General features: G+C 44.5%; 1 protein-coding gene across 1 annotated transcript in view; it reads left to right on the forward strand.

Moving 5' to 3' along the window:
• Positions 1-12,715, forward strand: part of TSHR (thyroid stimulating hormone receptor) — a 208,459-nt gene that overhangs the window by 174,151 nt on the left and 21,593 nt on the right. The window contains exon 8 of the mRNA XM_006260866.3: positions 7,224-7,301. Coding sequence (XP_006260928.1) covers positions 7,224-7,301 — 78 coding nt within the window. The remainder of the gene's footprint in view (positions 1-7,223; positions 7,302-12,715) is intronic.

The following is a 12,715-nucleotide window of genomic DNA, read 5'->3' on the forward strand; positions in this document are numbered from 1 at the left end:
CCCTTGGAAGCCCCTTCCAAATTTTGGCCACCCTTACTGTGAAGAAGTTTTTCCTGATATCTAGCCTAAATCTGCTCTCTGTCATTTTGTGACCATTGTTCCTTGTTACCCCACGAGGCGCCCTGGTAAACAGGGCATCTCCGATCCCTTGCTGTGTCCCCCTAATGAATTTGTAGGCAACCACAGGATCACCTCTTAGTCTTCTCTTGCAGAGGCTGAAGAGATTCAGGTTCCTCAGTCTCTCACAGGGCTTGTCCTGTAAGCCCCTAACCATACGAGTGGCTCTCCTCTGGACCTTCTCGAGTCTATCAACATCCTTCTTGAAGTATGGTACCCAGAACTGGATGCAGTACTCCAACTGCAGTCTGACCAATGCCACATAGAGGGGAAGTATCACCTCCTTGGATCTATTTGTCATGCATCTGCTGATGCATGATAAAGCGCAGTTAGCTTTGCTGATGATTTAGTCACACTGATAACTCATGTTCATCTTGGAGTCCACTATGACTCCAAGATCCCTTTCCGCTTCTGTGCTGCCAGTAGGTGTGCTGGATATTTTTGCGCCCTAGGTGCAGCACTCTACACCTGTCCAGGTCTGCCTGCAACCATTCCCTACCCTCCAGATCGTGCACAATTTAGTCCCACAATTTAGTATCATCCACAAACTTGGACAGAGTACACTTCACACCCACATCCAAGTCACTAATGAAGATATTGAAGAGTACAGGTCCAAGGACCGAACCCTGCTGGACCCCACTACCCACATCCTTCCAGGTCGATACCGACCCGTTTACTACCACTCTTTGGGTGTGACCGCTAAGCCAATTTGCCACGCACTGGACCATGTAAACATCAATGTCACAGCCTCTTAATTTTTTTATGAAAATGGGATGAGACACCATATCGAAGGTCTTGCTAAAATCCAAGAAAAAGATGTCCACCTCTAGTCCTGCGTCTAAGCATTTTGTGACCCTGTCATAAAACGAAACCAGATTGGTCAGGCATGATCTACCTGCTATGAATCCATGCTGGTTTCCCTGTTGCATTATTTTTCCTGCTGGACTCCCACAAATATGATCCTTCATAATCTTTTCAAAGACCTTTCCAAGGATGGTGGTGAGGCTGACTGGCCTATAATTACTCGGATCCTCCTTCCTCTCCTTCTTGAAAATAGGGACCACATTGGCCCTTTTCCAGTCCTCCAGGACCTGACCTGAGCGCCACAAGCACGCAAACAGCCGTGCCTGTGGTTCTGCTATGACACCAGCCAGTTCCTTCAATACTCTCAGATGCAGCTCATCTGGGCCTGCTGACTTAAACACATCCAGTCCATCCAAATGACTCTGCACTGTCAGCATCAACAGTTGGTGGGCTGGTGTCCCTCTGATGCCTATCTAAGAACCCATTAGGAGACTTATCTTGAGCCCTGTTCAGGAACACCAAGGCAAAAAAATCACTGAACAGCTCAGCCTTGTCCCCTAGTCTGTCACTAATTGCTCCTTCTTGTTCAGTAGGGGTCCTATGCTGCCCTGTACCTTCCTTTTACTCCCTACATACCTAAAAAAAGACTTTCTGTTGTCTTTAATTTGTGTTGCCAGCTTCAGTTCTGTAGTTGCTTTGGCTTTTCTAACTGCCTCCCTGCAAGTGCAGGCCAAGTAAGTATATCCTCCTCCTTGGTAGCTTCCCCCTGCTTCCACTGCCTGTATGCCTTCCTTTTTTGCCCTTAGGCTCCCCTGGATTTCCCTGTTTAGCCAAGGAAATTTTTTGTCTCCTTTCCTCCTTTTCCCTCATACTGGGATAGTCTCCCTCTGCACCCAAAGGATCACTTCCTTTAGAAACAACCACCCTTCCTGGACTCCCATCTCACCTGGTTCTGGTTGTGACCATCTGCCACTCAGCAGGGGAGGGCACCTCCCGAGGTGCTTCTTCCTTCTGTGCATGGCCCTGCAGGGAAAGGAAATAACCATCAATTTCATCCTCCGCCTCCCTGATTCCCCTCAGCCTACTAACCTCCTCCTGGAGCTCCGTCACCTGCACCTCCAGGGCCCTAAGATGGGTGCCTGCAGGACAGGTGTGGGGGCCCCCATTCCCTGCCCCCCTGGCCCTGTTAGGCATCCCCCGCAGGCCGGGGGTCAGGTGGACGCTTCCTCTGCCCAAAGGGAGGTAATCCCGAACAAGGGTCAAAGGGGGCAAGAGGGCGCAAAAAGAGGGCTCACCAAAAGCATATGGGAATGTCTCCTGGCTAAAAGGGAGGCGTACACCCAATGGAAGGGAGGGGCCATCATCAGGGAGGACTATACCTCGGTTGCTCGGGATTGTAGGGGGCGGTCAGGAAGGCCAAGGCGGAGATGGAACTGGGACTAGCTACCTGGATCAAGGACAACAAGAAGTCCTTTTTAAATACATTGGGGGCAAAAGGAAGGTACCCAGTAACGTGGGGCCTCTGCAAGACATGCTAGGAAATCTGGTTGTCGCACCAGACAACAAGGCAAACCTATTTAACGATTTCTTTGCCTACATTTTCCTCAACAGGAACCAGATCAGCCCGTCCGCCAGGACTCCCTTAGGGCCCAGGGGAGGCGCACCCAGGCCCAGGGTCAGTGAGGATCTAGTCAGAGAATTTCTGGAGGGACTGGATGTATTTAAATCAGCTGGTCCTCCACCCCCAGAGTGCTGAGGGAATTAGCAGAGGTCGTTGCGGGACCCCTGGCATGGCTTTACAAGCACTCGTGGTGCTCTGGTGTGGTGCCAGAGGACTGGAAAAGGATCTATGTGGTTCCCATTTTCAAAAAAGGGAGGAAGGAGGACCCAGGAAACTATAGGCCAGTTAGTCTTACCTCGATCCTGGGTAAGCTTTTTGAGAGAATTATCCTGGCGCATGTCCGCGAGGGGCCAGCAGGGGAGGTTATGCTTAGGGGCAACCAACATGGGTTCATTAGAGGCAGGTCCTGTCAGACCAACCTGGTGGCCTTCTTTGACCAGGTCACAAAATCCTTAGACGCAGGGGTAGCAGTGGACGTAGTCTTTTTGGACTTCAGGAAGGCCTTCGATACTGTCTCCCACCCCATTCTCATTAAAAAACTAGGGGACTGTGGTGTCGATGCCTACACAGTCAGATGGGTTGCTAACTGGCTGGAGGGCCGCACCCAGATTGTGGTGGAGGACGGGTCATTTTCGACCTGGAGGGATGTGGGCAGTGGGGTCCCCCAGGGCTCGGTCCTCGGACCCTCACTGTTCAACATCTTCATCAGTGACTTGGACGAGGGGGTAAAAAGCACCCTGTTCAAATTTGCTGATGACACTAAGATGTGGGGAGAAGTGGGTACGCTAGAAGGGAGGAATAGGCTGCAATTGGACCTAGACAGGTTACAGGGGTGGGCAGATGAGAACAGGATTGGTTTCAACACTGACAAGTGCAAGGTGCTGCACCTGTGGGGAAGAACCAGCAGCATACCTACAGATTGGGGAACTCCCTTCCTGTCAGTGCAGAGGCAGAAAAGGATCTTGGAATCATTACTGATGCCAAAATGAACATGGGCCGACAATGTGGGGACGCGGTCAGAAAGGCCAACCATACCTTGTCATGCATCCACAGATGCATCTCAGGCAGGTCCAAGGAGGTGATCCTCCCCCTCTACGCAGCACTGGTCAGGGCGCAGTTGGAGTACTGCGTCCAGTTCTGGGCGCTGCACTTCAGGAGGGATATGGACAGCATTGAGAGGGTCCATAGGAGGGCCACCTGCATGATCAGGGGGCAGCAGGGCAGGCCCTACAAGGAGAGGCTACGGGACCTGAACCTGTTCAGCCTCCACAAGAGAAGACTGAGGGGGGATCTAGTGGCCTGTTACAAACTAGTCAGGGGGGACCAGCAGGCATTGGGGGAGTCCCTGTTCCCCTGAGCATTACCAGGAGTGACTAGAAATAATGGTCACAAGCTGGCTGAGGGTAGATTCAGACTAGACATCAGGAGGCGCTACTTCACAGTTAGGGCGGCTAGGATCTGGAACCAACTTCCAAGAGAAGTGGTGCTGGCTCCTACCCTGGGGGTCTTTAAGAGGAGGCTAGATGAACACTTTGCTGGGGTCGTTTGACCCCAGTGCTCTTTCCTGCCATGGCAGGGGGTTGGACTTGATGATCTGTCAAAGTCTCTTCCGACCCTACAAACTGTGAAACTATGAAACAATACTCTTATCCTGCAGTGCATCGTTGACTAGACTCCTAAGCACACTGAAGTTAGCCTTCCTAAAGTCAAGCACTTCCACCCTACTAGTTATCTTACCCACCCTACGCCATATGGTGAATTCAGTTGATTGGTCACTGTCCCCAAGGTGACTGCGAATCTAAAGCTCCCCTACCAGGTCCTCCCCTGTAGCCAACACCAAGTCCAGTAAGGCATCCCCCCTAGTGGGACCATATACCTCCTGCATTAGGTGAAGGTCCTGCATGCAGGTTAAGAACCTACATGAATGGTTGGATTTGGCTGACTTCTCCTCCCAGCAGATGTCAGGGTAGTTTAGGTCCCCACATGACAACCACATCCCTAGACTGTACAGCCTCTGAGAGCTGCCTTAAGAATTCCAGGTCTAGCTTTTCCTCTTGGAGTGGTGGTCTGTAGCAGTATTTTTGCCTGCTTTCAAACTTACATTGCAGGTTTAAATACTGAACAATATCACATTTCGTTCTCTGGTCATTTTTTTCAAGGCTTTGTTTCTGTGGTTCCATGATGTAACCTATTCACATATTAGCTGAGATTATGGATAACAGTATAGCTGCACTGGGCCACATGGATGTCAGATTCTGGCAGCAAATTACATGATCAGCCATGAAAGGATCACTTTGCTATAGAGGAGTCTCCAATAAAACTTACATAGCAGGTTCTGTACCATCTCTGTTCCAGTTACTAATATAGGAAATGTCTAGGGCAAAGAGGGAATTATTAAGGCTTCCCTATAATCCACAGAGCCCTGCCTGCCAGATTCGCGTTTAAGGCTATGTACAGATGCCATGTAGCCTTAATGTGACTGTGAGTTATGATAGGGAACCAGCTTGGGACAAACCAGCCCTGAATCTGAGAAATGCAAAAGCTACTTCTTGCACTCCCTCCTGAGCTGCATCAAGGTTTTGGATCACTGTGATGATTGTTTTCTCTTGGTTGAAAGCATGATGTATAGGAAGTTTTAAACCAATGATAATCCAATATCTATATTTTATTTATAGCCAATGGGGAAAAATAGCTATTTTTCCTATTTTAATATGCTCTGTAGACTTAATTTAAAATCAGAAGGTAAAAAAGAATCTGTGATACCATCAAAAGAAAACATACTTATCCAGTGAAGTATTCTCACTAGGAAGGTCATGGAACCTCTCCTGGTTACATTTTTACTTAGATGTCAACAATAGTTTTGCCATAAAGGATCTTTCAGAGGAAAATATTGAAATGCAATTATGGCATTAACTTTATCCTAAAACCTTCTGGGAAGGAATTCCCAGGGGTATTTTTTTAATAAGAGAGCTGTGTGTTATTGTGTGACGTGATTCTTTCTTATACCCTTCATGCTTTTTTTAATGAGTTTTGTGCTAGTGAAGGTATCAGGTTCTTTTCTTTATTCATGGACAGGCACAGCACAATCAACAGTATTGTAAGCTTCCCCTGCATTGTCTAGTCAACCAAAACGAGAGGCAAAGAATTAGGTTTTTAACAAATATTAAAAAAATTAGAACATGACACTAGTCAGTGATCCCAACCACCTAGGCATTCTTAGTTGTTGCTGACTGTAGGACAACATTTGGGGAAGGGATTTAGAAAATGAAAGGGAAGTGCTTTTATAGATCAGTTTTTGGAAAGGCATTAACTGCATCAGGACAGCATGAAACAAAGATACAAGGGTTTCTGGGTACAGACAAACTGAGGATAGAGGTTGGTAGAAACAAAATGCAGCAGATTAATTTCAACACACGTCAGCACCATCTCATTGGGCACATCTACATGAGATGTTTACTGTGCAGTAGACTAATTAGTTGTGCAGTAAATGTCATGTGTCTACACATGTGCCCTGTGGTTCAGTGGTAGAATCTTTGCCTGCTACACAGGAGACCAGGGTTCAAGTCTCAGATGTTTATACAGATGCAGCCATGGGGGCACCAAATATCTGGACTCAGCCTGACCTTTGGATTCTGTCTCAGTGCCCTAAAGGGGGGATGGGAAGTATGGGCAACCTCCACTCCTCCAAAACTTCTGTCTAGGCATATGCATCAATAGTCTGGGTGACCCCTCATACATACACCATGATCCAGTAAGATCAACAGTTGCCCAGAAAATAAATGAGAACATGTGTGCCCCTATTAGGCTGAAGTAAACTAATTTACTCTGCAGCAGGATAATACAGGCAGTCCTCGACTTCCAATGTTTTGCACTTACAACATTTATAAATTGACATCCTGTTTCAACTTTATGACATCAGTTTTGACTTTACAACACTTGATCCAATGCAACACCACTCCAAAGCAAGTTCACTGCATTGCTCATCTCCCTGGAAAACATCTGTCCAAACTTCCTTGGACACTTTCTTTAAGAAAGCAGACAAGACTCCAGAAAAACCTACAGCCAAGACTCCTGAGAAGACTCTAGCCAAGAACCCTCCAAAGAGTCCAACCAAGAGCCCTTCAAAAAATCCAGTAAAGTCACCTCAAAGAAGTCCTTCCAAATTAATATGATTGCTATTTACAATATAAATACATTAATGTAGCTATATTACTCATCTATAATTGATTAAGTATTCTAGGGTATTTTTGGTGAAAATGGGGTATCGGACCTTGGTTCAGGAACCAATCCCCCATTTATAACATTGTTTCTTATGAGAAAATTGGTTCCGAGTTACAACATTTCGACTTAAGATGCAGTTTTCAGGAACCAATTGAGTCGTAAGTCCGAGGCCTGCCTGTACCTGTAAATACAAGTACTATCCTTCCTTCTGCAGAGTAAAAAAACTGCAACAGTGCACGTGTACACACTGCCCTGGCTGGCTGAGGCATGAATGTGCTTCATGATTGGGGCTGCCTGCTGGTTATCCCTGCACTGAAGCACCCTCATGCCTCAGCCAGCCCCTCCACAGCATGTACCTTGTCTTGTTCTTGTTCAAAAAGATGCTCTTATTCCCCTTTCCTCTTCATGTAATATGGACTGTGTTACTGGATAACTGTATGTGTTGTTTTTCTTTTTGCAGCTACCTGCATAAGAACAAATACCTGAAAGTTATTGATGAAGATGCATTTTTGGGTGTGCACAGTGGACCAACCCTGCTGTGAGTAGGAAAAAAGGGAGGAACAGTTTTAAAAAATAATTATGATTAGGCCTCTTGATTAGGGCTCCTAACGATTATCGGTAAAAAATAAGGGAAGGAGTAATGGCCGACTTGCACACTAATATCAGTGAAAAAGGTTTTGCTGTGGAGCTTTTTGACCTAAGATAAATGTGTGCTACAAGAGACTTGGGACTGGGTTTCATTCTCAGAAATGCCAGCTCTCATGAAAAAATCACAAGGCAGATTGAAGCCCCCATGGTGAGGGAGGGAGTGGGGCAGTGGCTGGGGTGAATGGGGCCTCAGGGCTGGGGCAAGTCATGCAACAGAGCTGTGGGTGTCTGTTTGTCTGTGTGTGTGTCTGTGTGTATCTGTGTGTCTGCCCCTCACTCCCAAGCCACAGCCCCCCAGCCCTGCTGCTGCCCCTCACTCCTGACTCACAGTACCTCACATCCTGCCAGTGTGTGTGCCCCCCCCTCCCCCCCCCCCGGGCTCCAACCCACACACACACACCTACAGCCCCCCACACCTTCACAAATAACATACACATACACTTGAAAAATAGCATCTCATGATTTACATTCCAAATCTCTTGATTTTTAAGAGTTTGTCTCATGATTTTTGACACGGTGGGGTTGGCAATACTGGATTCTCAGTCTTTTGCTTCTTGGGTTTTGAGCCTACTGTTCAAAGATTCCTTTGACTAATTAAAGATGACTTGTTAAAGGGAAAATATGTTTGTGTTTTTATTTAAAAAATGAGTTTTTGCAGCTTTTTAATGGTTAAAGGAGGCCTGAAAGAAGGTTTGCATTTTATAGAAGTTCAGATTCTTTCTCTTCTTTATTCCTGAAGACTATGGGTGAGTGGGGTTATAGCAGAAGTACCAACGACATGAAAATTGGGATGGAAAGACATTTTAGTTAAATGGCTATAAGTTATTTTTTTCCTGATTATTTTTGTTACCTTCTATTTAACTTGGTCTCCATTCAGCTATTTTTTTAGTCCTTCATAGAAATCACTAAAATTAGGGAAGAGAATGTTTGATATTCCTGCTTTTAAATTTAGAAAAAATTAAAATGTTTGAGACATGCCTGTATAGGTTTGTATATATGCAAAAGGGAACAAGCCTGGTTCTTTCTCTTTCCCCTTCCCCCAGTGCCCCTCTCCCCCCCACCCCCAAATAATAATAATAATAATAATAGCTTGGCTTTTTGGAAAGGGATTGTTAGACTCAAAAGCCTGTCCAACCAATCTTTAATGTAAAAGATGAAATCCATCATGTGGAAAATGGAGGTGTTGGGAAGTGTGGGGTCAAACTGAAGTGCAGAATAACACAGCAAATGAAACAGTCCTCTAGCTTTTGATATGCCTTCAGAAGATTCTGAAATTCCTTCCTCGATGCAGAGCAGCTGAGTTGAAATGGTGAGGCTATGAAGTGTTGCTATGCTGCTCACTCTAAATTAAGTTGTCAGCTTCATGCTCTGTTCTGCAAGGCACCGTGGGTGCATCTACATCTGCAGTTAGTTTATTTCTCCTGGGCACAGTGTTTACATGTGTGCCCAGGACCGCAGCACATTGAGCCAGGACAGAGCAGCCCCAGGCTGGCAGGGGGCTGAGGGGTCAGTCTGTCAGCCCAGGACTGCTCTGCCCTGGCTCAGCATGCTACGTAGGGGTTGGCTGAGGCACGAGGGTGCTACAGTGTAGAACTAGCCGGCAGGCAGCCCCGCACCATAGCAGCCAGCCAGCCCCAGTCACCATCTACATGTGCACTTTGGCACATGTAAGTACTCCGCTGTAGGATAGTAGTTGTCCTGGATAGTAGTATCCTACAGCAGAGTTAATTACTTTACTGTGCCCTAATACAGGCACACATATAGACAGTGACACTTTGCTGTGGAGCTAAGGAGTCAGCTCTGCAGTAAAGTGCATGTGTGGATTTACTCCCTATGGGTACGTCTACATGTGTCACTATGGCAACATTGTTACTGTGCTGTGATTTAGTATTTCCATTTGGAAGTACTAAATTATGTTGGAGTAACAGCCCGTACTGCGCCATACACGTGGCCCATGGTTATCTTTAGCAGCTATTTTGCTGTAGCAGTGCTCTATACTGGGCAAGCATGTTGCTGTGGTGAAGTAGGTGCTGGTTACGTGTAGATGCCCATGGACGCTATGTTGCCATAGCGCGTTGCTCCAGCGACATAGCATCATGTGTAGATGTGCCCTGTGTTTCATACTACAGTATCATTTCATCACAGTGATAACATGGACCATAATGCTATTACAGAAACTGTGAGAATCCAGGTAATGGAAGTTGCAGGAGATGTGATTGTCCTCTCAGAATCTAACTGATCTCACAAAATCAGATTGCATAGAAGCAAGAGTCCCTGCCTGCTTAACTGTAAAAGTGTTGACCTATGCAGTTTCAAATCAAGCCTAGATCCTGTATCTGAGAGTTTTTTGCTTGTGGCCATCAGTTCAATGAGTAAGATAGAACCTAAACAGAAAAAAAGCCAGAGTAAAGAATAAATACTACTACTTCTAATATTTAGTTCTTTATTTCTGGCATGCACTTTGAGTTTCAGTTGAATCAGCCAGCTATTCATCTCCATTAGAAGCTCTGTGTGTCCTTAGTTCACAAAAATAAAAGTCCTAATTGGAGACAGATGTGATTCCAACAGGCATTACACAGAGAGGAACTGCTTTGCAGAAGAACCCTAATAAATTATCATAAATTTGATCACTCTGTGAGATAAATTTATGATGATAAACAAAAGCTGTATATTCATGACCAGATCCTTGGCTTAAAAAGTGACAGTAATTTATTTGTTGTGATCCCTAGAGTTACTGGTGTTGCACAGACTAACAACTTTTGAGGAATGTAGTGTGTGCTGTCAAGTTTCAATTCGTCCGTAACTTCAGGGACTTCTGTTACTCTTAGACCATTAGGAATAATATCTCAGTGTGCTGCATCAGGAGTTCTTTTTATAAAAGATTTATTTTCAAGAATAATTTAGAACAAAATCCTCCTATTATGGGTTTCTCCCTGTTGTCTGGACTAGCCATACAGTAAATATTTCCACTTATGGACTACTTTGATTTGGCCCTAAGGGATTATCCACTGTAATTAACAAAATTTTTCTTTGCACAGTTTTGATGTGAGACAACTTGCTTGAAAGCTCAGGCAGGAAGCTTGAGGCTTTTCTTAGCCCTGCAGGTCTCCCAGGCAATGACTCAGTTTCCCTGTTTGTTAAATGGGGATAATTAGCATGTATAAAACACCATGAGATTCCTAGAGAAATGCATGGTCGAAATGCCTGCTACTTTTCTTATTTTTAGTAGATGGAATAAAATAAATGAAAGGAAGGAATTCAGTATTTTCCCTGGTATATTTATATTAAGATGACATTCACCCACATTTGTAATATTAAGTCACAAGTTTTTTTCAGAGATAAGCGAAGTTGAGACTATGCTTCTCTGGGTGAAGGAAACAGAAATGCCAGTGTTCTGAGCTCCCTTGTGACTGATTCCTCTTCAAAACTAAGCAGGAAGTACAGTGAGGGGGCGGCTCTTTTGTACAGGAACACTTCAGCAATAGAATGACAGCACACTCTTTTTCACCCTATAATGAGATCTTGGCTAAGATTCAAAGGCTCATTGGGCTTAATTTCCTAACTGCATCAGTCAGAACAGCTGTCTGAATTCTAGAGGAAGAGTATAAGTTTCAGCAGAGTAAAACAAAAAACAAATTAAGGTTCATAGCGGCCTGGATTTCTAGGCATACTCTTGGGGTACAGATTTTCTTTATAGAACTTCCTTCTATGAGCTAAGACTCCAGGGCCCAAACACTTGTTCCCTGAGGATGAGACTAGTGCCAGCTCCTCCAGACTCTTCAGCTGCTTCAGTTTCATAGGTGCTGTGGCTTACAGTTTTTCCATAAAGACACAGGCTTTGTAAAAGGAATTTCTATAATAGTACTCTTTTCTTTTAGACAGCACAACAGCTATACAGATCTTAGTTTAACACAGATCTTGTTTACATACATGCTTGTTCCCTGCATCAGTTTCATTTCCACTCTTGAGCATTCTTTGAGTTTTAATCAAAGTCCTTTAGGTGTCCAGGCTCCCCCTTGCCACCCCTCTGCTCCCATAGCTCATGGCTTCTCCTCCCAACTATGCAGTCTATGACTTTGCTCAGTTTGGCTGATCCTGCAGTCAGAGTCTCTTCTCCCGCCCAAAAACCTCTCTCAGTGTTCTTTTCTCCTGTCCCAAGCTCCTTGTGTCTTCCTGATCCATCCAGCCTCTCTGTTTTCAAAGGGATTTACTAACCTCTCTTATCTCTGTTCCATTTCTTGAGGAAACTGCATTCAGACCCTAGGCTTCTACAGAGAAGATTAGTGTTATACCCAGAGTTAGTGAAATGTATCACAATTCCTAAACTTTACATAGATGGTTTCCCCAAAGCACCATCATAGAAATGCTTTCCACCTTCCCTAAGCCCACATGAAATCCTAGGCACTACCAGCTGACCATGTTCTGCAGCACAGTTGTAGTCATCTTCTAAAATCCTAGAAAAAGAAGACTGAACAAGTAATAACTAAAGGCAAACTCACTGCTGCCCTCTGTGATATGCCCTATCATATTAGCCTTCAGAATAAAGTACCAGTCTGTGTTTGTCATGGATTCACTCCTGGTGAAAGACTGACAATCCCGGAGATGGAAGACCTTTGTTTATCGACAGAGACAAGCATTATTCATTAAATTTTCCACCGCATATCTTGCCCTTTTATGTGACCTAGAGGTACCACTTCTAGGACATTGTCACTTACTAGGACATACAGCACTGATGAAGTCCTTACAAAATCTATTTTGTTTTATTCTGATTCCTTAGTCCTTAGTACTGAATGTACTAGACTGAGTACTACAATGAAAGCAGCATTGTGGAAAATCATAACATTTTCAGTAATGTAAATTATTTTGACTTGAGTATGTTTCTTTATTTCATTAAAAGCAATCTGTGGATCCCAGCCGTGTTTTAAGCATACAAAAATGTTTTCACATTATCTAAGCTTCATCATGTGTAAAAATCTTGTGTACTTAGGGTCACTGTGGGAAACAAAGTCTAACTTAAAGCAGATGTAAAGGCTAAGGAATAAAGAACAAAGGGCTAATCTTGCTTATTAAACCAGAGGCTTTGTAAGTTTGATCTTGGTTTTCATGGTTATAGTCGCAATGTTTGGTACTTTAAAAAATCTAATTTTCTATTATATTTACTCTGACTTTTTTGGCTTCTGATAGTCCCATTTTTTCTTGTTCATGGTGTTTGGTAAGGGAGGATCTTCTTACTTTGTTATAAGTCTATAAAAATAAACTTATTTCTACATAATTCCTTTCATTATTATTCTAGGTCTCCAACTG

This window comes from Alligator mississippiensis, chromosome 2 (assembly GCF_030867095.1).
Source record: "Alligator mississippiensis isolate rAllMis1 chromosome 2, rAllMis1, whole genome shotgun sequence".
Classification (NCBI taxonomy): Eukaryota; Metazoa; Chordata; order Crocodylia; family Alligatoridae; genus Alligator; species Alligator mississippiensis.